The following is a 24,795-nucleotide window of genomic DNA, read 5'->3' on the forward strand; positions in this document are numbered from 1 at the left end:
GCCAGATTGTGGAGAGAGCAGCATGCAACCACAATCAGTGACACCCGTTCTAGGGGGGTATTGCAGCACTCCCCCTGAATGGTCCAGGCATCGGAAGTGCTTCTTGAGAAGACCTATGGTCCTCTCTACCACTGCCCTTGTGGAGGCATGACTCATTTTGTAATGCTTTGCTGCCTCTATTCTTGGGTGGCGGAGAGGCACCATGAGCCACCTTTTCAACGGATAGCCCTCATCACCCAGCAGCCGTCTATCCAGTCGGGCTGGAGCACTGAAGAGCCTTTTCACCTGGGAGTGTCTGAGGATGTACGCGTCATAGGAGCTGCCAGGGTACCTTGCACAGGCTTACAGAATCTGCATCCTGTAGTCACATACTATCTGCATGTTCATGGAGTGGAAGCCCTCCCTGTTGACTAAGGCACCCGGCTGACCCACTGGAGCCTTGATGGCCACATGTGTGTAGTCGATGGCATCCTGGACGCAGGGGAACCCAGCAATCGCTGCAAAGCCTCTGGCTCGCTCAGCCTGGCTGGCCTCGTCTGTACGGTAAAGAAAAAAAGGCAGTACCCACCTGAACAGAGCTACTGTCACCAGCTTGACGCAACTATGGACAGCTGATTGGGAGGCTCCACAAAGATCCCCCACTGAGCCCTGGTAAGAGCCGGAGACATAGAAGTTGAGGGCCGCTGTGACCTTCAGAGCTACTGGCATTGGGTGTCCACCCACACAGTTGGAGCTGAGCTCAGGCCCAATCATCTGGCAAGTGGAGTTCACGGTCTCCCTTGAGAGGCGCAGCCTCTTTCGGCACTGCATCTCAGATATATTGAGATAGCTGCATCGCCACCTGTAAACTCTGGCAGCAGGATAGTGGTGTCTTCTGCAGCCCCTTCTGCCTTTTACTACCTGCTGGTTCTGCGCCCCTTATACCTGCGCCTCTCCTCCCACAGGTCGCTCCCCTGGAAGCTGCATTGGGACACCTGGCCTCCTCCCTTCTGTCCCTCTCTTAAGGAGGTGTCTCCAGTGGAGATCACAAGCCCCATTAACATGGTTACACAAGGCTGTCTGGTACCTGGAAGGGTCCGCATGGTCTGAATCCTCAGGGAGCCTGGCAGACAGCAATGAGTCTGAAATGAGGCCTGGAAATGCTAAGAAAAAGCCCCGAATAGAGATGAAGCTGCCAAGTAGCAATAAGCAACCAGCTGCAAACTATCTCCAAAACGGTTCACTACTCACACTGGCAATGCTGCTGACCCTTCTTATCGCGCCCTTGGATGAGGTTTGTGAAAATGTCGGCTGGCTGCCTGCCCGTTTTGCCCATGTGATGAGCAGAAACTTGCACAGCCATGGTAAAATCACAGTTAATTGGACTATTAAGGGCCTTAAGTGGCCTGTTAATTAATGGAGGGCTCCACTCTGGTATCCGTGCGTGCCCACTGAGAAAAATATCGCGCAAGTGCACAATGACGTCAGGATGCTCACCTGACACACACTATTTTACTCCCATTCGGGTCGGGAGAGTCAGGAGAATTCATAATGAGGAATAGAGAAATGGCAGAGAAGTCAAATGATCATTTGTGTCTGTTTTCACCAAGGAAGATACAGGAAATCTTCCAGATTTAGAGATCCAAGAGACTAGGGAGAATGAGGAGTTGAAGGAAATTACTACAAGTAAGAAGGTTGGATTGGAGCAATTAATGGAACTGAAAATTGATAAGTCCCCGGGACCTAATATTCTGCATCCCAGAGTGTTGAAAGAGGTTGCTGTGGAGATAGTGGATGCATTGGTGATCATTTTCCAAAATTCTATAAATTCTGGAATAGTTCCTGAAGATTGGAAAATAGCAAATGTCACCCCACTATTTAAGAAAGGAGGGAGAGTGAAAACAGGGAACTACAGACCTGTTAGCCTTACATCAGTAGCAGGGAGAATGCTAGAATCTATTATAAAGGATGTGATAAATGGATACTTGGATAATCATGATCTAATTAGGCATAGTCAGCATGGATTTGCGAATGGGAAATCATGTTTGACGAACATCTTGGGAGTTTTTTTGAGGACGTTGTTAACAAAATTGATGAGAGTTGATGGACGTAGTATACTTGGATTTTCAGAAAGCTTTTGATAAAGCCCCCTACGGGAGGTTGATTAGCAAAATAAAAGCACATGGAATAGAAGGCAATATACTGGCATGGATTAAGGATTGGCTAATAGGCAGAAAACAGGGAGTAGGAATAAACAGGTCATTATCATGTTGGCAGGCTGTGACTAGTGGGGTACCGCAAGGCTCAGTACTTGGGCCCCAGCTATTCACAATATATACCAATGATTTGGATGTGGGAACCAAATATAATATTTCCAAGTTTGACGATGATACAAAGCTTGGCAGGAATGTGTTGTAAAGAAGATGTAAAGCGGCTACAGAGGGATTTGGACAGACTCACTAAGTGGGAAAGAACATGGTAGATGGAACATAATGTGGAAAATATGAGGTTGTTCACTTTGGTAGAAGGAACAGATGTGCAGAGTATTTCCTAAATGGTGAGAGATTAGAAAGTGTAGATGTACAAGGGGACCTGAGTGTCCTTGTCCATAAGTCGCTGAAGGCAAACATGCAGGTGCAGCAGGCAATTAGGAAAGCTAATGGAATGTTAGCCTTAACTGCAAGAGGATTTGAGTAGAGGAGTAGAGAAGCCTTGCTTAGTTTGTATAGAAGCTTGGTTAGGCTGCACCTGGAGTACTGTGTGCAGTTTTGGCCCCCTTACCTCAGAAAGGCTATTATTGCCATAGAGGGAGTGCGACGAAGGTTCACCAGATTTGTTCCAGGGATGGCGGGACTGTCTTAGGAAGAAAGATTAGGTGAACAGAGCCTGTATTTTCTAGAGTTTCGAAGAACGAGAGGTGATCTTATTGAAAGGGTTATGGGGATAGTGTGGGTAAAAAGCATTGAAGTGTTCAATCAGCCATGATCGTACTGAATGGCAGTGCAGGCTCGATGGGCTGAATGGCCTTCTCCTGTTCCTATGATTGCATGCTGCACTATAACAGGGTTCCGGTGAATGGAAATACCCAGTTTGGATACCACCTAGACAGTGAACTCAAATACTGGAAGTGAATTGAAACCATTACAAAAGAAGCAATTAAAAATGATTTGAGATATAATGCATCAATACGGAGGCATATAATGCTTTAAATTCTAACGACATTCAGTGGCCTTTGATTCCGGTGGTATAAGAGAGATGTGAGAGAGTTTTGTTTAAAAAAATGAAAGTATCATACTGGGCACTATACTTTAGGTGGGATGTGAAGGCATAAGGGAGTGTTCAGAAAAGATTCACAGGAAAAGTTCAGAAAAGATTCACAGGAAAAGTTCCTCATCCCTGGAACCACAGTGATGTAGATAGATTGGGGAAGCTGGGAGAAGAGAAGGTTGAGAGGAGATTTGATAGAGGTATTCAAAATCCTGAGAGGTCTGGACAGAATAGATAGGGAGGAATTGTTCCCATTGGTGATAAGATCAACAACCAAAGGACACTGATTTAAGGTGAATGGCAAAAGAAGCAATGGTGACACAACGAAAAACTTGTTTATGCAGCGAGTGATTGAGATCTGGAATGCACTGCCTGAGACTGCAGTGAAGACAGATTCAATTGGGGCTTTCAAGAGAATCGGATTTTTATCTGAAGAAAAGACTCGCAGGGCTACAGGGGCAGAGGAGCAGTGCTAGGGTATTGCCTTTGCAGAGGGGCACACACTCAACAGGCTGAATGACTTACTTCTATGATTCTGTCAAGTATGAGGTTTAACTTGAAGGACACTACAAGACTCAAGGCTCAAGCAAGACAAGAAGACAATTAATACATAGCGCATTATGTAGTACTTTGAGAAGAGGGATAGCAGTGTGATAAAAGTAAAAAAGGAATAGACAAGGCAGCAAATGGAGGAAGATTAGAAGAGGTGACTAAAGCCTGGCTGGAAATGAGTTCTAATTTTTAAATTTTTAAAAAATGGAGAGCAAAGGAGATGCTAGAGTTTCGGGAGTGAGATACTGGGGTAAAGGTAGCTTAGGTTTCTGCCATAAATTGTAGCAATCGTTGTGGGGATACATGAAGAACTATTTTTGTCCTCCTGTCCCAAAATACTAGAAACAGACTCCAATCAAGAACAGTTAATACATTAGAATACAAACTAAAAAGTCCCAGGTTTAATTCCTAGTCTGTGCTGAGCTAATTGATTTCAGCCAGAGCACAGGTGAAGTGTTATGATTGGCTTCAGTGCTCTTGTGTGAGGGAAAGGAAAAAGAACCATGGTTCCCATTTTGCATTTCTATCCAAGGATTTCTGCCAGAAAGGTGTATGTTTAGTTATTTTTATTATATCGATAACATTATGTCTGATGAGGACATAAACAAATTGGCTAAGAAATCCTCCATGTCTGATAGAATAAATCATAAACAATGCAATTTACTTACCACAGGCCCACATGTCCACCGGCTTTCCATATGGATCTTTCCTTAATACTTCAGGAGAGAGGTACCCTGGCGTACCAGCAAAACCTGTGGATTATCAGACAATTTTCAGAAAATAAGTTGATTTCAAATAAATTTTAATGTTTCAGCAAGGTAAAACAGCTTTGTATTTATACAGTTGCATTTTCCCTTTACTATCTGGTTAGTATGATGCAGAAAAGAGAAGGTATTCATTTCAAACTATTAATCCAAATTTTATGTGGATAGCAAACTTTAACTGACATCCACAAATAATCTAAACTAAGTTTTACTGATCTACATTACACAGCAGTTTTGCAGTAGTCCCTACTGTCCACAAACACATCATGACCAAATTATAAAATAAGTTAGAAAGAAGGAAAACACATTTCCTATTCAGCTGGAGACAAAAATTGAAAATGCTAATATCCTGGTGACAAATGCAAAACACTGGGAGCAAAGAAATTGGTGTCACAATAGATTGTTTCATTTGCTTCCCTCTATTAATATTTATAACAGAGGCCTGCAGTTGCTGCATTCATACAGTGAACATTAACAACTGGATCCCAAGCCTCAATACGTTGCTCCAATTCAGATACCATGGGGGGTAATGTTGCCTTGTAATAATCATTCAGATACCATGGGGGGTAATGTTGCCTTGTAAAAATGGGTGATATCATTTCAGTTACCCATTACATGCCGCTCTTGATCTTTGTTTCTATTTTCAATGGAATTGAAAATCAGGGCAGTTGTTTAATGGGCAGCCAAGCCAATATTATCCATTTCACACTATTGTTCAAAGGCAACAATTATTGCCTATAGTCTTTGTACAATTCTTAAAGCTGGTCAGAGTGTTCTGTATACCTTTCTTTTCCACAGGTGCCACCTGACTCCCCGACTATGGAATTGCTCCATTGTCCTGAACTTGTGGATATAAGGGAAATTTGTTTGGCCACTGACTTTGGGAACTGTCAATGCTGAACTGGGCATTTTACAAAATGGTCCTTGGATTGAAAATGGGATTGTCCCAGGCGTCCAAACTCACTTTGTCAAAATTCATAAGAATTTTTTTTGGAAAACCCTAGCTGGAAGTTCTTTGAATGATGACTTATGAAAAATCTGCGGATGTGATCTGTTAACTGGTATTAAGCTGCAGAAGACCAAAAATTCATTTTACAATGTACTCACCAAACCATGCTTGTTGGTCTCCTTGGACTTCAATTGCCAAACCAAAATCTGCCAATTTCACAGCTGCTCCCTTCAATTTACTAGCTAGGAGCAGATTCTCTGGCTTCATTTTCAAAGAGGTGAATGAGAAAAAAAATGATTTAGTAAACTTTCAAGTTACATTTTTCTTATCCCTTACTTAAACTGTTATTCACAAGCAAAATGTTCAAATTCAATAAGTTTCTACAAAATGGTTACCAAAGCACTATAGATCAGAAGTCTCGTTTATTCTCCAAAGAATCAAATCCATACAAGAGACAATTTTTTATTAATCAACTTCTACCATTGATCAAAAATAATCAGTAATGGCATATGAAATCTGGTCTACAACTTTCAGGTCAACCTCACTTGTACATATATAAATTAGCCAAATATTTACAGAGGGCAGAGAATCAAATGTTGCAAGGGCACAGATCATTCCTCTGCAATTGCTCAATGACAGTCAATTTAAATCACTATCAACTAGAGCAGTTTCCAATTACAGCACTATATCCAAATTATCTAGGATTCATTTTTAGCCCAAATCCAACCTATTACAGTTTCACAACTCTATAGTGCTTTGAAGGGCTTCTCAACTGTTTTGTTTTTCCTGCTCGTTTAGCACTCAGAAAGAAAGAAATCTGAAATACATAAAGGTCATACAATTACACTTGTCTTAAATGATTCCAGATCAAATAGAATGTTGAAAAGCATCTAGTAAAAGAGAATGCTCTAGATAGAAGGTAAATCCTTGGTTTATACACAAAAATGGTCAAAAGGTATGTTAATTAACATTTCAATAAATATATAAGGCGTACCACCAGAATTATCGGCTGGGCTTGTTTTGTTTTCTATTTTAGCTGAAAATTTACAAAAAAAATTGGGACCTTTTGGTGAAACCTTGTCATACTAATTTCAGCCAATAGAAACTAAAGATTGCTGGGACAATTGTTCTATAATGCCTACTTCAAATCAAAAAGAGTGATGTTGTAAAGTATCGCAAGTTGTAAAGTACAGTTACTATTTTATTTAGATCATATCTATAACAGTTAGCAACCCTAAAATTGGTTTCCACTGAGCTATAAATCATATTACTACATGTAATCTTTAAAAACAAATCAAACTAATATACCAAAAGCTTTGAAGCACAAATTGTGCTCAATTACTAATTCAGTGGCCAGTGGTTCAACCTCAGGAACAAGTGACAATTCAAATAATTTACCTAAATAAGTTTTCAATTTGAGTTAACATGGAAGCAAACCATTTTCCCAGCAAGAGAAAAGAAAGGCAAACCTGCCATGCCTAGCCTGACTCATCCCAATCTTTGGCAAACAGTGGGGAAATTTGTTCATGCAGTGCTGCTTCAAAGCAGCAATACACAGACTACATTGATTCCACAATTGCAGACAATACCTCTACCTTGCAGTGGCATGGGTTTCTTCATTGGTATCATCGTGGCATGGGCCACACAGGTAGCGGCTGAAGGCACTGTCGGCCCTAGGGAATTGATGTAGTCTGCATAGTTTCGCTTGAAGCGATGTTATGTAGACAAATTTCTCCCCCACAGTTTTATGGGCAGCAGTGACTGGTCAGTTGAAAGGGCAGGCTAGATTAAGTGTGTGCACATGGGTGTAAAATAGATACTTTAAAATGAAAATCTATATTTTACATCTTTTACAATTCTGGAATCATTTCAAATTCTGCTCCATCCAAGAACTTAATTTTTGATTTCATCAAACACCAAAATCAAAGTATTTAAGCTGATCAACAATCAATATTTAGGCAACGTATTGCAACACTCTAAACATAATACAGTTGCTGGTTAAATGCAATACAAAAGCCACTGAAAATTAATCAGATAAGCACAGCTGTAAAAGGATGTTAAGATTGAGCAACACATAGAACTGTCAGTGGCTTGACTGTTTAGCAGCAATAAAAGGCATGTATCTCAGGGCGAAGAGTCCAATATCTGCAGTCATGCATGGAACGTGGCAAAATATTTCTGATTACAAATGTTTACTCTGGCTTAGATGTACCCTCCAAAATTATTGAGGTTTCCAATATATTTCTCTGCTCCAAGTTAAATAAGCCCTATTAGTATACTGTCTCAATGAAGGATATAGGGATTATTTGCATTTTTTAGCAATGGTTGAATGAGGTGAGCAGCAGATCATTTGGAAAAGTGCTTTCCACAATCTAACTGCTGGCTTTAGGTCATACATTAGGGCAAAATAATTAGTTTAACAAAACCAAATTTGACAACTGACATGAACATGCCTTTTTCAACATTTACATTCACCTTGGCTGTCCAGAATTCCTTGTTTGATTCTGTGTTGAACTTACTAAAACAAATCCTACATTGGGTCAGAGGGTCAATCACCTTAATGACATTTTTAAAAGCCGAATGGAGATTGAGACCTTAAAATTAATTTGAAGGAATTTAAATCAGGGGCTAAGTTTTATTCCAATTGCGCTTCTGCTGAATTAATTCTTAGTATGTTTCTCTCATAACTCTTAATGGCCAATTCAGAGCAGCACAGTGAGAAATCTGTGTGCAGGGTGGCTGTGCTCTTGACAGGCATGATACTGACGCTCTGTGGAGTCTTCTAGCTGACTAGAAACCGAGGGCAGAATTTTGCCGTCGGCGAGCAGGGGGTGGGGCCTGCTCACTGACGTGTAAAATGACACGGGATGATGTCGGGCGGAACCCCCGTTGTTATCCTGCCCCATTTAAATTTTCAGGAAGGCGGGGGTGCAGCAAAATCAGCTGCGGGCCCGCCGACCTGTGAATGGCCAATTGAGGCCATTGACAGGATCATTCAAACAATTAAAAGACCTGCCCGTCCAACCTTAAGGTTGGTGGGCAGGCCAGGAGCTCCGGCGGCAAATAGAGAAAACATGAAACCTCATCCACCGGCGGGATGAGGTTTCATGCAGGGTTTTAAAAATTTTAATAAAATTATTCTGTAAATTATCAACATGTCCCATCTCATGTGACATTGTCACATGAGGGGGACATGTTATGGAATTTTATTTTCTATTTTTAACATTTTTCAAAGTGGAAGCGATCTCCCTGAGGCTGCACTTAGCCTCAGAGAGATGTGCGCTCTTTCGTGCGCATGCGCGAAAGAGCGCATTCTCGCTTTTAGGGAACCACATAGCGCTTCCCGCTGGACGTAATGCTGGGCGGGCCTTAATTGGCCCACCCATGTAAAATGGCGGCGTGGCCCCGATCGCTGGCGGGGATTGGCTCCCTGCCCGCCAGAGATTGGGTCGGGCCTGCCCAACAGGCAGAAAATTCTGCCCCTAGATTATTAGGATGCTTTATACTTTGATTATATTATATATTATGACGTTATACATTTTTTGAACTACTACTGATCAATTTGTTTTAAACTCCATGATAGGACGGCGTTTAACTGCACCCATGCATAAACTTTTTAAAAAAAACTTTTAAAATTTGACTGGTTTTTAATGGTAATTTTTAGCAATTTTGCTGTATTTCTGAGATCACTCTAAGCATAACTGTCTTCATTAGCAACATTTGAATACCAAATCTTGTCTGGGCTTTGAAATAGGAAAAGGGAGTAGAGGAGAAATAACTCATGGTGGAAAATGGTTCAAGTTAGCATTCATGAACTTTTTTTGATAAGGTGAATCTGCACAATAAAGTACCTGAATGGGAATAGATATTGTAAATTTAATAAGCTTTGTTAGCTCTGAATTAGCTCATCTTCCAGTTGTATTTTTAATTATCTCACCACGAAAGGTACAAGGGATAAATTATAATATTGGGGTTCATTTCTAGAGGAACAAATTTAAAAAGCAGGGAAGTTATGTTATAGTTGTATAGAACTTTGGTTAGATTGCATTTAGAGCACTGATAACAAATCTGGGCTCCATATCAGGTATAATCATCTTTTAAGACTCACGCTCTATTTATTCCCTTGCCTTCAATGTCCTCCCATACTTTATTCTTTTATATGCTCTCCTGCCCCACTCTGTTTACATTTAGGCTGCTTATGTTTCTTGTAGATCCACCCTTCTCTTACTTTTGTCATGTCCCTTATTTATCTTTCCCGTGAGGACACTGGTCCCATCCCTGTGCAGGTGAAGCCCTTTCCATCGGTACAGCTCCTTCCTGTCCCAGAGTTGATGTCAGTGTCCCATGAAATGGAAATCTCTTTCACACTAGCCCATCAGTCATGTGTTAATTCTCCTGATCTGACTGCTCCTATGCCAATTTGCACCTGATTGAGGCAATAATCCAGAGACCTTGAGGACCTACTTTTTAATTTAAAGCCTAACTCCTAATACCTTTTCACTAGGACTTCCTCACTGTTCCTACCTGTGTTGTTTTTGAACCACAACTACTGGATTTCCCCCTTATACTTTACAAGCTCCTCTCCATATGGTGCATTTATTCACAAAACCATCAAGAAAGTAACTACTGGTCCTAAAAGTACATGAAAACTGTTCCAAGAAACTAGTAGTAGACAAGGAATGAAAATTTACCTATATGCTCAGCTGCAGCCTTGTCAAGTGGAAATATAGCCTTCTGTACAAATCAGATCAAGGTCTGGTTACATAGTTTCCTTTGCTGACATGAGGATACCGAGCAAGGCAAAAGCTGGACTGTTTGTGGTCCTTGACCCCAAATGTTCAAACTGCCTGCCAAACCTCAATGGGCTTAAGCATGAGGCATGGCCATTTGGATAAGCATAAAGGGACTGCCAGCCCTTGTAGCAGTATGTAGAATCTGTCACCAGCTGCAATACTGCAGGTAAGAATGACTCAAGGCTGGGAGAAAGGAGAACCAAAATTGTTCATTTATAATTATTTTTTCGGAAAATATATGATATGCCCTTTCTTCCCAAATCTGCTTCCCTCCAATGCAGTGGCATATATTAGGGGTACTGTGTTTTGGGGCTGTAACAGCCCCCGGTACCTTACACAAGTTGTTATTCATGTAAGAAAGTTGGAAGGAGCTTTGATTCTACCTCATGCATGACTGCAGACAAGTTTGAACTGTTCAAATTATCATCTTCATATCACTCACCTTCAGGTCTCGATGGACCACACCCATCTGATGGCAGTGTAGCACAGCCTCCAGGATCTGCTGAATGCAATGACTGCATGCAAACACCAGGGGCGTGTGTTAGTTCCAAGCTGACACTCACTCTTTGTGTACTGTTGGAGAGACTGGCTTCGTGGTCAATAGCAAACAACTGGTGTTTCTTGGAATTGTTCTTAATGGACCTAAACACAGGTGCTCCAGCAGAATAACCATTGGCACATGAACCAAGAGTTCATAGCTTCCCTTCATTTACTTTAATTAGATACATAGTCATCCTTCTTTTAGCTACTGGTTGGACACTCAGTAGTAACCATAAAGTCATGATTAGCCAATGAGAAAACAGTAGCAGGTAGCTACTTCGACCATTGTATATTAATTTTGGTCAACATAATGGTTACCATGACACTGCCTTTGGAAAACAAATGTTTTTCAAATGAAAGTTGTTCTTAGTAATTTTGCATCTTTCATCAACACTTTCGTTATGTAACATGTAGGTTACAAACATTATAATCAACATATAGCTGTTAATTTAGGTTAAAAGAGTGCTGTCATATTTTTAAATATTTTATATTTCCTCCTTTTTTGCCTACTGCCTATACGTATTCCAATGGAGTAACATGTGACCAGTTGTATAAATAGTTGCTATCACAGTCCAAGTCTCAGAACAGAAGTGGTGTTCATTCACACGCCGCAATGCATCATAAGCAATTTTAAAAAAAACTACATAGTCACACACCCATACTTTGCACCATAACAACTCAAACAAGTTATTAATAAATGTTCAGTGTCCTGAACCTTAAAATTGGAGATTTCCCCAATTGCATTCAAAAGCTTTCAGCCATGATGCATAGCAGACATGTGGACTTGCAAAAAGGTAAAAGGCACCATGCAGATTGTGCTGAGGCAAGGGAGATCTTTAAGATTGTTTTCCCACCCCTATTAATGTATTTCTGCTTGCAGTTCATGGGTAAATACTGACCTTCAGGTCCCTGTGAACTATGCCATTAAGGTGACAATGATTTACACTTTCTAGAATCTGCTGTATACAATGACTGTGAAGAAACAAGGGCAGAATGGAAGGGAGAAGAAATTTAGGGTACATATTCACAGCACACACATAGAAAGTTCACAGTACTGAACAGAACTTCATCAACTGCAACTTGAAAAAGGAATAAAAACAGTGACAGTGAATGAAGCCACACTTAGAAGTTTAAAAGAAAAGCACCACAGTCATCATTGAGAATAATTTCTAAAAGAAATCTAATGAGCTAAAAAGCTAATTTGATCAAAAGCTTTATATATAAAAAGTATGGACATTGCAGATGACTATTTTAAACATTCCAGACAGACAAAACACAGCAAGTTGCATTTCATAATTTAATAAAGCCATGATTGACTAGTACTGTGTATGACAAAGTAAATCTCAGTGAAAATTATATTTTATTACAATTACACTATCCTTTTACTGACATATACAGATATGTGATAAGTCTTCACAAATCCCACCATCTGCAAAGTATCAACAGTTTTCTTTTATGAACAAGCAGTTTTTAAAAAGTCAACTGTCAAAGATAAAATCATTGCAGAACAAATTAGATGCAAATGGGACAGGAACTAGTGGCACTGAAATAAGGTCAGATTTGCAATTAGCTCTTTTAATACAAAAAGAGAGTGTTAGATTAACTATCACAGCATTCACCTTGCTCTTCAATGAAAGAAATATAACCTTGACATACAAGAGGAAAATACCATCATCCTAGATTGTAGGGACCGGGGATGGCGGGGTGTACTGGGGTGGGGAACAGGGCCCTTTGGATAACTGTCCTTCCTCATATCTATGTTATATGCAGCTATAATAGTCCGATGATTGCCTTGTACTCGGTGTATAAGCATTTGCTCTGAATTGAAACCTTAGACTCTCCAATTAAAGAAGGCAGCACTGAGAACTAAGCACAATAAAAACAAAATAACCTACATGCTAAAAACAGCTCCAAATAACATTTCATCAAATAATAAAAAAGGTAGATTTCATGTGTGCAAATCGAATATCTTTCAAGGAAAGGGACTTTTTCAGTTTCTAGGTAGCAGCAGAGCAAATGAGGAAGAAACAATACTTAACACTTTAACTGAGCACCTATAAACCCTATCAACAATAACTATAAACATAAAGCAATGAAAGCACAAACTGATTGGTCATCTGTGTATAGATGTGTGAGAGACAATTCTATTTCTCCTTTTTGGCTACAACCATCTTTTCACTCTGCTGGTATTTACCACTCTCCATTTCAAGATTGTTTTGTACTGCAAATTCATACACCTCCAAGAGGAAAAAATAAAAACTGTACATTTGTGGCCATAAGTGAATCATGTCCAGCCGAAAGTATAAAATTCTCTGATTAATACAAGCAATTCTTTCTGTTACCCTCCCTTTCAATTATCTTAAATTACCTACTCGTATGATTATTACACAAAGTGCCATTGCAGTTTAGGACTGAATAGTACATCATTTTGGGAAACAATTAACTACAGCAACGTGCATCACTGGAGATCTACTCAACAGCAACTTATGTCAAAATGAATCCTTGCATATCTATCAATTCTGTAAACAATATGCAAGATCCCAGGTGGTTCTGATACACAGTCACAACTGATGAACTTGCTTCAAAGAGCTGTCTACAGATACAAATCATTAGCCATAATGGTTGTTTCTTCAGATTGCAAAATTCAAACCAGGTAATAATTTCAGCTTTGAGGGTTCGCTCCAGATGTTTATTGATCAAAAATGCTGGACAGCAAAAATTCAGAGTGGAGTCTGGCCCTAGGTCAGCATTCATTGTTACAATATTTGGTTACCCAAATACAATCTGGTGTTCAGTTGTTTGGACAGTTGATAATTAGCTGGAAGCCTACTCTTAAGTTGGAACAACCAGATAATGAAAATAAAACCAAATTTCTAATTACTATTTTCTTTAATGAATTTCTCTAGCAACTACAATGCTAACAACTCACACTTGTATCGCAGCTTCACTGTAGCAAGACCTCCGAAAGTGCTTCACAGGAGCATTAGCAGACAAAATTTGACACAAAGGTCCAGAAGGACATTTTAGGACAGGCTGTTAAAATTATGAGGTTTCAGTTTTGGCCTGTGTACTTAAGGTAAAATAAAGTGGGCCATATGACCTGCTGTGGGCCTTCTCTGACAGCAAGCCTGGATGGTTTAATTAAAGGGAACTCAGACTGGTTTAGTGGGAAGAAGGTGCAAGGTGTGTACACCTGAAAACAATGGCAGCATCCAATAAAAATAACGTTTAGTCAATGGAGCTTTTAGCCTGTTTGCTACATTAAATGTCTTAAAGTGTGAAATCTTGTCATGTCATCCGTTCAGCTTTTAACTGGTAGTTCGAATTTCTTTTTAAATGTTATCGGACTCTACAGGGATCAGAACAAGGTGACCAAGAGCTTGGACAAAGGGATAGATTTTAAGGAGTGTCTTAAAGGAGAAGAGAGAAGTGGAGTCATTTAGGAGGCAATTTCAGAGCCCTGGGTCTGGGAAATGGAAGGCCAAAAGAAATCTAGTGCTCAAGGCACCGAAACAGGTAGGGTTATAAGGTTGCAAGAAGGTACAGAGATAGAGGAGGTGAGGCTATGGAGCAATTAGATCACATATGAGAATTTTAAATCTGAGGTGTGATGTATGATTGGGAATTGGTGCAAGTCAGGATAAGGGCAGCAGGCCTTTGGATGATGGGAGGCTGGCCAGTCAATCATTGGAACAGTTAAGTCTAGCGGTAACAAAAACAAGGATGAGTAGTTTAGCAGCAGATGGGCTGAGGAAGGGGTGGAGATTGGTGGTAAAGGTGGGAGTAGGTGATCTTGGTGACGGAAAGTATATGGGGTCAGAAGCTAAACTTATCATCAAATAGGACCATGATTGAAAATAGTTTGATGCATCCTCAAAGATCAGGACAGAGTTTAGAATCAGTGGCTAGGGGTCAGAATTAGTGGCAGGGATTGAAGACAACGGCTTCGGTCTTCCCAATATTTAATTGGATTGTGCCTTCTCCAGTGAATCTTCAGGGAGAAAAATTTCACCTTGATTGAAATGTTTGTAAAAGCAAACACAAGTTTCTAGAATGAATGAGAAAGTCACTAGTAACCATTTTTGGACTAGAATCCTGCCACTCAGCATCATCCCTATCTGCAGATGAATCCATTATTAAGGAAGTAATAGCAGGACATTTAGAAAATCACAATAGAATCAGACAGAGTCAAAATGGTTTTGTGAAAGGAAAATTGTGTTTGACTAATTTATTAGAGCTCTTTGAGGAAATAACAAGCAACGTAGATAAAGAGGAATCTGCAGATGTGGTGTACTTAGATTTCCAAAGGCATTCGATAAGATGCCAAATCAAAGGTTACTATGCAAGATAAGAGCACATTGTATAGGCAGTAAATATTAGCATGGATAAAGGATTGGTTAGCTAACTGGAAGCAGAGAGTAGGGATAAATGGGCCATTTTTGGGTTGGCAAGCTGTTACTAGTGGGATCAGTGCTGAGGTCTCAATTATTTACAATCTACATCAATAGCTTGAATGAAGGGACCAAATGTACGGTAGCTAAATCTACTGATGACACAAAGATAGGTAGAAAAGTTAAGTTGTCAAGAGGACATAAAAAGTATACATAAGGATTTCAATAGATTAAATGAGTGGGCAAAAAAAATTGGCAGATGGAGTATAATGTGGGAAAACGCGAACTTGTCCACTTTGGCAGGAAGAATATGAAAAGTCAGTTTCTAATTTGATTGGAGAGAGACTGCGGAACTCAACAGTTCACAAGGATCTGAATGTCCTGGTATATGAATAACAAAAAGTTGCTACGTAGGCGCAGCAAGTGATTAGGAAGGCAAATGGAGTATTGGCTTTATTGCAAGGGCAAGCAAGTATAAAAGTAGGGAAGCATTGCCACAGCTGTACAGGGCCTTAATTAGACCGCATCTGGAGTACTGTATACAGTTTTGGTCTCCTTACTTAAGAAAGGATATAATTGCATTAGAAGCAGCTCAGAGAAGGTTCACTCAACTGATTCCTGGGATGAAGGGATTATTTTATGAGGAAAGGTTGAGCAGATTGGGCCCATATCCATTAGAGTTTAGAAGAACGAGAAGTGATCTTATTGAAACATATAAGATCATGAGGGACTTGACAGGGTGAATGCTGAGAGGATGTTCCCCCTTGTTGGGGAATCTAGAACTGGGGACATTGTTTAAAAATTAGGTGATTCCCATTTAAACTGAGATGAGGAGGACTTTTTTCTCTCAAGAGAGTCGTGAGTCTGTGGAATTCTCTGCCCCAGAGAGCAGTGGAGGCTGAGTCATCGAATATATTCAAGGGTGAGTTAGATAAATTTTTGATCGACAGAGGAATCAAGGGTTTGGAGGGCGGACAGGAAAGTGGAATTGAGGCCACAAATGCATCAGCCCATGAACTTATCGAACGGCAGAGCAGGCTCGAGGGGCTGAATAGACTACTCCTGTTCCTAATTCTTGTGTTATGATGTTCTATGATAAGGAAGAAAGAAACTACTTGTATTTATATACTGCCTTTTAGAATCTCAGGATCCCCCAGAGCATTTTATAGATAAATAAATACTTTTTCAAAGATAACGGGCTGGCTTTTCAACCCCAAAGTGGGTAGCAAGAGAAGATAAATCATCCCACCTGCCTCAGGAGAAAGTGGCAGGAAAGATGAGATTTTAACTGTGTGCAGAGAGGGATGGGTGGGAAATAGTTTGGAGGCAGCCACAGGGGTTGCCAGACACCAAAGCGAGCTGTTTAAAAGGCTCGCCTCATCACTGTGGGACTTTGCCCCACTTATAATGAAAAAACTAAGGCCCTTTATCCCTCACAGCTCCACACACTCCCCATGACCCATTCATGCCACCTGTACTTGGCTCTCAGCCAAGACCCATTCTGTAATCTTGGCTGAGAGCCCAGACATCCATTAGATTGAAACACCTGAACCCCAGTGAAAACATTGCTTGCTTTATAGCTCTAGCTCTCTGATCTATGCTGTCAATTTCAAAATGTGTATTTACACAAGATAAAGAAGGTTCAACTGCTTGCAGTTTCAGCTATTGATACTTTAGAAGGTCTGGATCATTGACATTTTTATTACCCTGTCGTGAAAAGAAGGGTTTTTAAAAAAAAGGAAGTGGTAAGTTATCAATGAATGGCTGTTTTTGTTTTAAAGCTTTTTACACATCGTATTGTCACTCTTAGGTTCATTGTTTCCATCCAGTATAGTGGGTGAATGGGCATCAAAGTACCATAGCTTGGCATGGCAGGAGCATAGTTGGTGGGTGTGTGACATACCTTGGCATGGGGGACGTGTGGAGGACCTTTTGATCTTAGCTTTCAAAAGGTTCCCTTATGCAGACCACCAATCCTTGAAAAGCTGGCCCTACTCCATGAAAATTGTGGAGGACTAGGACATGCCTATCCCCGTAATGCAGCCGGCTAGGTTGGAAGTGTAGGTGCTGGATCACCACCCGCAGCAGCTGCAACCTTAAAAGGCACTACTGAAAAACGGAAATCCTGGGAATAGGGTTGGGAGTCCTAGAATTGAGTCCCAACACCCATTTTCACCCCTGCACGGAGTCTCCCTGACTTCATGAAAATCCAGCCCAATCACTGTAGTCGACATCACAGCCAATTCTGCATGCAGCAAGGTCGCACAAACAGCAAATCAGTAATGTTTCAATTAATCTTGTTTGAGGGATGAATATTGACCAGGATACTGGAGAGAACTTCTCATGTTCTTCGAATACTGCCATGGAATCTTTTAGCTCCAGCTAAGACGGCAGATGGGCATCATTCTCATCTGAAAGGTAGCACCTCCTACTGCTGCACTCACTTAGTACTGCACTGAATTATCAGCCTAGGTTATGAGTTCAAGTCTGTGGAGTGGAACTTGAACCCACAAATTCAGGGAAAATAGTTCTATCACTGAGCCAAGCTCATTATCATCTAAAACTTGGTAAATTCACAGCAATTATAATACATTAATTCAATGACTAAATATTTAGTCAAAAAGCAAAATACTGCAGTTACTGGAAACTGGGAAACCAAAATAGCAAAAAACAGAAATATTCATCACATTAGGCATCAATGGAGAAACAGAAGTCAGTTGGTCGATATTTCAGGTCTTAACACCCATCCTTGTGATTGGAAGATATTAAAGATGAACAGCATTTTTGAAAGAAGCGGAACAAGGGAGGTAAAAACACAAAAAAGAAGTCACAATTTGTGAAGTGCTTAGGTAGATAACAGGAGAAGATTAAACAGAAACACAGGTATTGGCAGGAGATAAAAGGGGAACAACAAGGGAAATACAAAACTTAAGAAACATATGCAATGTGTGAATGAATAGCAAAAAGGGGATAGCTAAGAAGAGATGTGTGAAAAACCAGGAAGGCAGAGCAGGATCCAGTGCCCCAGCAGTCTGGCAGAAGACAAAAAGTAGGTTGATACAAAGGTTGCAGTGATCTGAGATTGTGGGCAGACCCACAAAAGCACCAATCAGCACCCCATTCCCCAAAGCAACAGCACATCTATCTTGCGCTGCCAATGTTAATCTCAAAGCTGGAGGGCTGAAACATGCTGACTAGAAAGACGATTGCAGTTAAAAAAAAAAATAATTGGAGAGGATTTTTGCCTCGTTGGGCAGGGTCAGCAGGGGAAGTGGTCGGGAAGCTGACCGCAATCAGGGCCAGACCGCGATTTCACACTGGCGGGCTAATTAAGGTCCGCCCAGTGTGAAACGCACGTGGAAGCGCTGCCTGTGTATGGGGTGGGGAGAGGAGGGCGAGGGGGAGGAGGGGAAGAGCGCAAGTTCACCAACAAGAGAGAATCCAAATATCTCCCCTTTACATTCAATGGCATTACCATCATTGAAACCCACACTAACAACATCCAGGTGGTTACCATTGACTAGAAACTGAACTGGACTAGCCATATATATTCTGTGGCTACAAGAGCAGGTCAGAGGCTGGGAATTCTGTGGAGAGTAACTCACCTCCTGACTCCCCAAAGCCTGTCCACCACCTACAAGGCAGAAAGTCAGAAGTGTGCCGGAATATTCTCCACTTGCCTGGATGAGTGCAGCTTCAACAACTCAAGAACCTCAACACCATCCAGGATGACACAGCCCACTTGATCGGCACTCCATCCATCACTTCTAACATCCACCACTTCCAACATCCACTCCCTCCAACACCGACACACAGTGGTAGCAATGTGTACCATTTACAAGATGCACTGCAGCAACTCACCAAGGCTCCTTCAACAGCAGCTTCCAAACCCACAACTTCTACCACTTAAGGGCAAGGGCAGCAGACACATGGGAACACCACCGCCTGTAAGTTCGCTTCCAAGCCACTAACCATTCTGACTTGGAACTGTATTGCCATTCCTTCACTGTTGCTGGGTTAAAATCCTGGAACTCCCTTCCTAACAGCACAGTGGGTGTCCTATACCACATGGGCTGCAGAATCCAAGGCATTGGCTCACCACTACCTTCTCAAGGGCAATTTGGGATGGGCAACAAAAAGCCTGACGTAGCCAGCATTGCCCAAGTAGTGTGAAAGAATAAAAAGGATAACTGCTGACTTGTGACTTAAAGACAGTGGAGACTTTGGAGTGTTAGGTGTTGAGTTACTTACTGCAGAATACCCAACCTCTGACCTATTCTTGCGTCATGGTATTTATATGGCTACTTAAGTTTTTGGTGAATGGTGACCCCCAGGAGGTTGATGGTGGGGGACTCAGCAATGGTAATTCCATTAAATGTTAAGGGAAGATGGTCAGACTTTCTTTTGTTGAAGATTGTCTGGCACTTGTGTGCCACAAATATTACTTGTCACTAATAAGGTCAAGCCCGAATATTGTCCAGGCCTTGCTGTTTGTTGCAATTTTCTGTGCACAATTGATTACCATGGGCAAGATTTTACCCCTGGCAGGAGTGCTCGGCAGGGGCGGGAGGGGGCAGTCGGGAAGCCGACCGCTGCCTGTGATCAGTGCCGCACTGTAATTTACTTACGGACAGAAAGCAAGAAAAATAAAGGAATTCAGTTTGCCTCTCTCCCCTGTATGTATCACCCGTTCTTTTTAACCTTTTCCATTATAAATTCTAATATAAACAATAATGATAGAAACTCCCTGCATAAAATTGACACTCTATACACATTCCTTCCAGTAGAGGTGCTGCAGTACCACTACTGGCAGAGGTGGGGTATAATTATTTTTTAACACATTTACGTGGACAGTGTCCATTATGGATGTTCACATTAGAATTTAAATGCAAAACTAAGCACAGCACGTAGGACATCAAAAAGTGAGTTGGAATTATGTCTTCCTCGGGTCTAATTATTTCCTGTCCACTAACCTCACTTTCTCTGAGGACCACACTTAATCCAGACTCCTGGTGTGTAAAGCCACATGAGACTGACTAACTAATCACTATATTCCCTATAGCAATCTTTAAAGGAGGAAATGTTCAGGTACGTTTTCCTAAATGGGATGATGGCCTTTTCATCATTATGTAAAGGTTAAAAAAATGAGCAATTAGTTAATTTTAATAAACTAGCTGTAAGCTTATGGAACAACTATGAACAGAATATCCCTTTAGTAGATACTTGGAATTTAGATGTTTAGGAATAGGATTAAAGAAATGGAAAATTAATTCTATATGAAGAAATCAAGCATTACGGCACTGGTTTATAACAAATTTCAATTTTCATTATTCATAATTTTAAAATTAGCTGTAAAAATAAAAGGCATAAATCGTAAGCATAACTAAACAGCAGGAATGCAAATAGTTTAAGTTCTCAAGAATATTAAAGTAGTTTCCATTTCTGAAATAGTTTACCACAATTTATTGCTAAATATGTGAAAACAGCTGAAGTTTTGATTGCTAATATTAACACAATCACAGATTCTAATTGAAGATTGGTGAAGTGTTTCGCTTGGTAAATACTTTAATAGTGTTATGCTCTTTACAATTGGAAGATCAGTTAGTATGCTGCCAAATGCATGACATCCTATGGGCAAGGTAGAACTTTAATACTTTTCATACTCTTGATTGATCCTTCTGATTTCAGAAATATTAAAAACTATGCTGCGCTATTGAATTTTGCATTTAATGCAACTGTAACAAATGAAAAAAAAATGTTTTAAAGCAATGGTGGGCAACCTACGGCCTGCAGGCCATATGCCGCCCATCAGGGTTCTGAGCGTGGCCAGCGAGATATTTTGTTGACTGTTGCCCACACACAGGATTTCCGTCCACATAGTTTTTTTTCCTACTGGTATTACTAAAGTAATATGCACACAATGCAAAGAACACATGAAGTGAGGTGCATGCTGATTGCACACAACATTGACTGTGAGAACCCTGCACTCCCTCTGTGTCCAATCAAAGTGCTGCTATGGTTCAACTGGGATGCCCTGCAAATTCTAGGTGCAGTTAGTAAAATGACCCTATCCCAGGAGACTGTCTTAGTTACGACACTGGTGGGTGTGGGAGGTTGCGCATTTTTAGGTTACTTTTGCCAATAATTTAATTTGCCCCTAATTATATAATGGATCGCACATGCCTGATTTCAATCTTGTGGCTTGCTGAGATGAAGGAGGGCCACTCATGCGGCCCACTCACCAGCCTAGGATGCCCATCACTACTTTACAGAAATCAAAAAGCATGCTTCTAAACTCAATACATTGACAACATTTGGGTCTAGAATGTCGGTTATGCTTCTTTTGTTGCAAATGATCGCAGAATTTTAAGGGCAAATTACATTCAGCACAAGTTTGAGTTTGTGCAGTCCTTTATGCTTGTTTTAAAATTACTGCACAAAAGAAAATGAAGTATTACTGAAAAAAGAGACATGCTGTTGAAACTTTTCGTCTTGTACTCATCAGGGCAGATATGCAAGAATATTAATACTAAAGGAAACGACAATTTATACTGCATGAGAAGAGATTGCTGATTGGTTGACAAGTGGACTCTGATTGGAAGAGGAGAATGAACCAGGGAATAGCTGTCCCCAACCTTTCGTTTAGTTGAAAAATGTACAATGCGTGAACATGCTCCTTCTGTCTGCAAACAGGGTCCTGTGTGTGAACATATGTAGTTTCTAACATGTGTAAATGAGCCACACTGCAAGCCCAAATGACAATCTTAAACTGATTGCCAATGTAATTCTGAGCGCAATCAGGATGGTTAAGCAAGTGCTGTCCAATCGCGGAATCACATAAAATGTTGGACACCGTGTTTTTTAGTTTTGAAAGCATAGGCTGGTTGGGTACGGTCACTTAATCTGTTGTGAACAGCAGAAAGAACATGCTGTTTTATACAATCTGCCAGCTGATGGGACGTACAGCCTATGTACTTGACATCACACCCACACTGAAATTCATACAATTTATTTGTGTGATAGGCAGAACATCTTTTTGGTTTGCTGGCAACATCCTGTTAGTGGAGAATACCACTTGCTTTGCTACAACGTGGAAGCAGTGTGAAATGGCTAGCTTCACTTATTGCTCAAATTTTTGAGATACCTTGCCCTTCCAGGGTAATCTGAGGTAGGCTGGGCACTTTTCAGGACTGAAAGTGGTGGCCTTAGGCCCATTCATGAGTTTGCGTTATATGGCAAGCAATGATCTGATCAGGGTAGCCATTATACCACAGGATGACTTTGATGCACCCTATTTCAACATCAAGATTGCACAGTGAAGAAATGGCTCGGGCCCTATTTACGAGGTTGCCAATAAGGCCAAACTTATAGCGTGTGGAACTGTACAGTGAAGGTAGGCAGTAGTACAGAACCCATTGGCAGATTTCTCAACTAGCACGTTGAAGAAATGGAGCTCATTTGACTGCTCCATTTCAAAGGAAAATTTGAGGGCAAGATGGAGCTCATAAAGGTGCGTAAGGAAATTCTCATGCAGCTGCAGATTCAAAGATAGCAAACGTATCATCTATGTATCCGAAATATTGCTTGGCAACAGCCATTCCTTGGTTCATTCCCCATGGGACTGTCTTGACCAATCAGCGGCAACCTGCCTGGTTTGAATTTATACAAAAGCATGGCAGTTAACTCTTCCCTGGTGCATTCTCCATAGCAACACCTCTACCAATCAAGGTCCACTTGCCAACCAATCAGCGCTCTCTTCTCATGCAGTATTAATTGTTGCTCTCTTTATTCTTGGTATTGTGTATCTGTCCTGGTGAGCGCATGATGAAAAGCTTTGATGGCATGACTCTTTCTTTCAACAATACTGAAGTTCTAAACTATTAAATAACTAAAAGATAATCCCATACACAAAACCTGGCACGCTCTCAAATCGCTATTGGGAATTTCTACGAATTGTTTTCATTTGTGGGCCATCCAGCAGGCTCTAAAAATTAAGCTGTGTCTTTTGGGCACAAGGGCACCAACAGCTACCTCTTAAAATATTTTAAATGTTTTTTGTTAAACTTAATATAAGAAACTGATGACTGTACACCAATGTAACTAGGGGCAGGATTCTCCCTTCGGCGAACGGGGGCGGGGCCCACTCACCGATGCATAAAATGACGTGCGGTGACGTCGGGCAGGTGTCCCGACATCACCATGCGTCATTTAGATTTTTAATTCGGTGGGCACGCAGCTGACTCGGCTGCGCACCCGCCGACCTGTCAAAGGCCTATTGAAAAGTAATTAAAACACTTAAAGGAGCATCCACAGACAGGGTGAGGTTTCATGAGGGATTTAAAATTTGTGTTACATTTTTAATAAAAGTAATTGACATGTCCCAGCTCATGTGACAGTGTCACATGAGGGGACATGTCAATAAAATTTTTCTCTTCGTTTATAATCTTTTTAAATTTAATTTAATTTAATTGGTCCGCCCACGTAAAATGGCGGCGCACCCCCAGCCGGGGGCGCCAATCAGGAACCTGCCCGCTCACGCCCGCTCCCACACAACCCCCCCCAACGGGGGGAAAATGCTGCCCTTGAAATTAGTTTTGTACATTTTTAAAGCTAATTTTTAATCATGTAAAATCAGTTTACTCAAAGATGGAGGATAGACGATGATTAAAAATGCATATTTTTTTGTGATGCACCTATTTTCAGCTATATTAATCAAACTGCACCAAGTCTCCGCAGTTAAATATATCCAGGCACGTTTTGATATTAAAGCAATTCCTTTTAAAAAATGTTTAACATAATGCCTGATTGCATTGGTTCATGGCAGATTTTGCATCCAGCAACACAGAAATCAGTTTTAGCAGAAACTGGGGTGGGAGAAGAACCACTTATCAAAATGGGTGCGATCAAAGCAGAAGCTCTACCCCATATCTACTGCAGATATTTGCAGACATACTTGGAGAGCATTATGCATTTACATTAATTTTTAGATCAGGGTTTAGTGACAAAAATTGTTGAAACGTGTACTTCCATTTTTTTTGTTTTTTGGGCTGAGTAGCAATTTGGGGAAAAATTTTCCCCCCGTTAGGGGGGTTGTGTGGGGGCGCGTGGAGGCGGGCGCGAACCCGATCGGTGCCCCCAATCAGGGACATGCTGCCATTTTACGTGAGCGGACCAATTAAGGCCCGCCCGCTGAGCGCTCCTTGTGCGGGCGGGGGAAGGTTCCCTGAGTGGTTCTCTGCGCTCTTTTGCGCATGCATGTGAAAGAGTGCAGAGGGCTCCCTGAGGCACGGAGGTGCCTCAGGGAGATCTTTTTGGCATGTGTAAGTTTAAATGAAGGAAAGAAAAAATTTTTGGAACATGTTCCCTTATGTGACACTGTCACATGAACTGGGACATGTCAAAGAATTAATGTAAAAATTTTTATTACATTTTAAAACACTTCATGAAACCTCATCCCGCCCGTGTATGAGGTTTTATGAAAAATTCAAAGGCCGCCTGGGCTCTTCGCCTGCCCGGCAACTTTAAGGTTGGACGGGCAGCTCATTTAATTGAGTTAATGA

The 24,795-nt window shown here is 41.0% G+C and overlaps 1 protein-coding gene across 26 annotated transcripts in view; it reads right to left on the reverse strand.

Annotated features, from left to right (window-relative positions):
• The window catches only part of LOC144681317 (calcium/calmodulin-dependent protein kinase type II subunit delta), a 331,255-nt gene that overhangs the window by 89,316 nt on the left and 217,144 nt on the right, over positions 1-24,795 (reverse strand). For 13 of the 26 annotated variants that reach the window (XM_078543053.1, XM_078543061.1, XM_078543010.1 and 10 more), the window contains exons 6-8: positions 11,744-11,816; positions 5,670-5,772; positions 4,467-4,550 (exon numbers count right to left, since the gene is read on the reverse strand). In XM_078543053.1, coding sequence (XP_078399179.1) covers positions 4,467-4,550; positions 5,670-5,772; positions 11,744-11,816 — 260 coding nt within the window. Of the gene's footprint in view, positions 1-4,466; positions 4,551-5,669; positions 5,773-10,746; positions 10,820-11,743; positions 11,817-24,795 lie in introns of all 26 variants that reach the window. The other 13 variants (XM_078543070.1, XM_078543080.1, XM_078543016.1 and 10 more) reach the window with 1 other exon arrangement.

Source organism: Cetorhinus maximus, chromosome 1 (genome assembly GCF_964194155.1).
Source record: "Cetorhinus maximus chromosome 1, sCetMax3.hap1.1, whole genome shotgun sequence".
Classification (NCBI taxonomy): domain Eukaryota; kingdom Metazoa; phylum Chordata; class Chondrichthyes; order Lamniformes; family Cetorhinidae; genus Cetorhinus; species Cetorhinus maximus.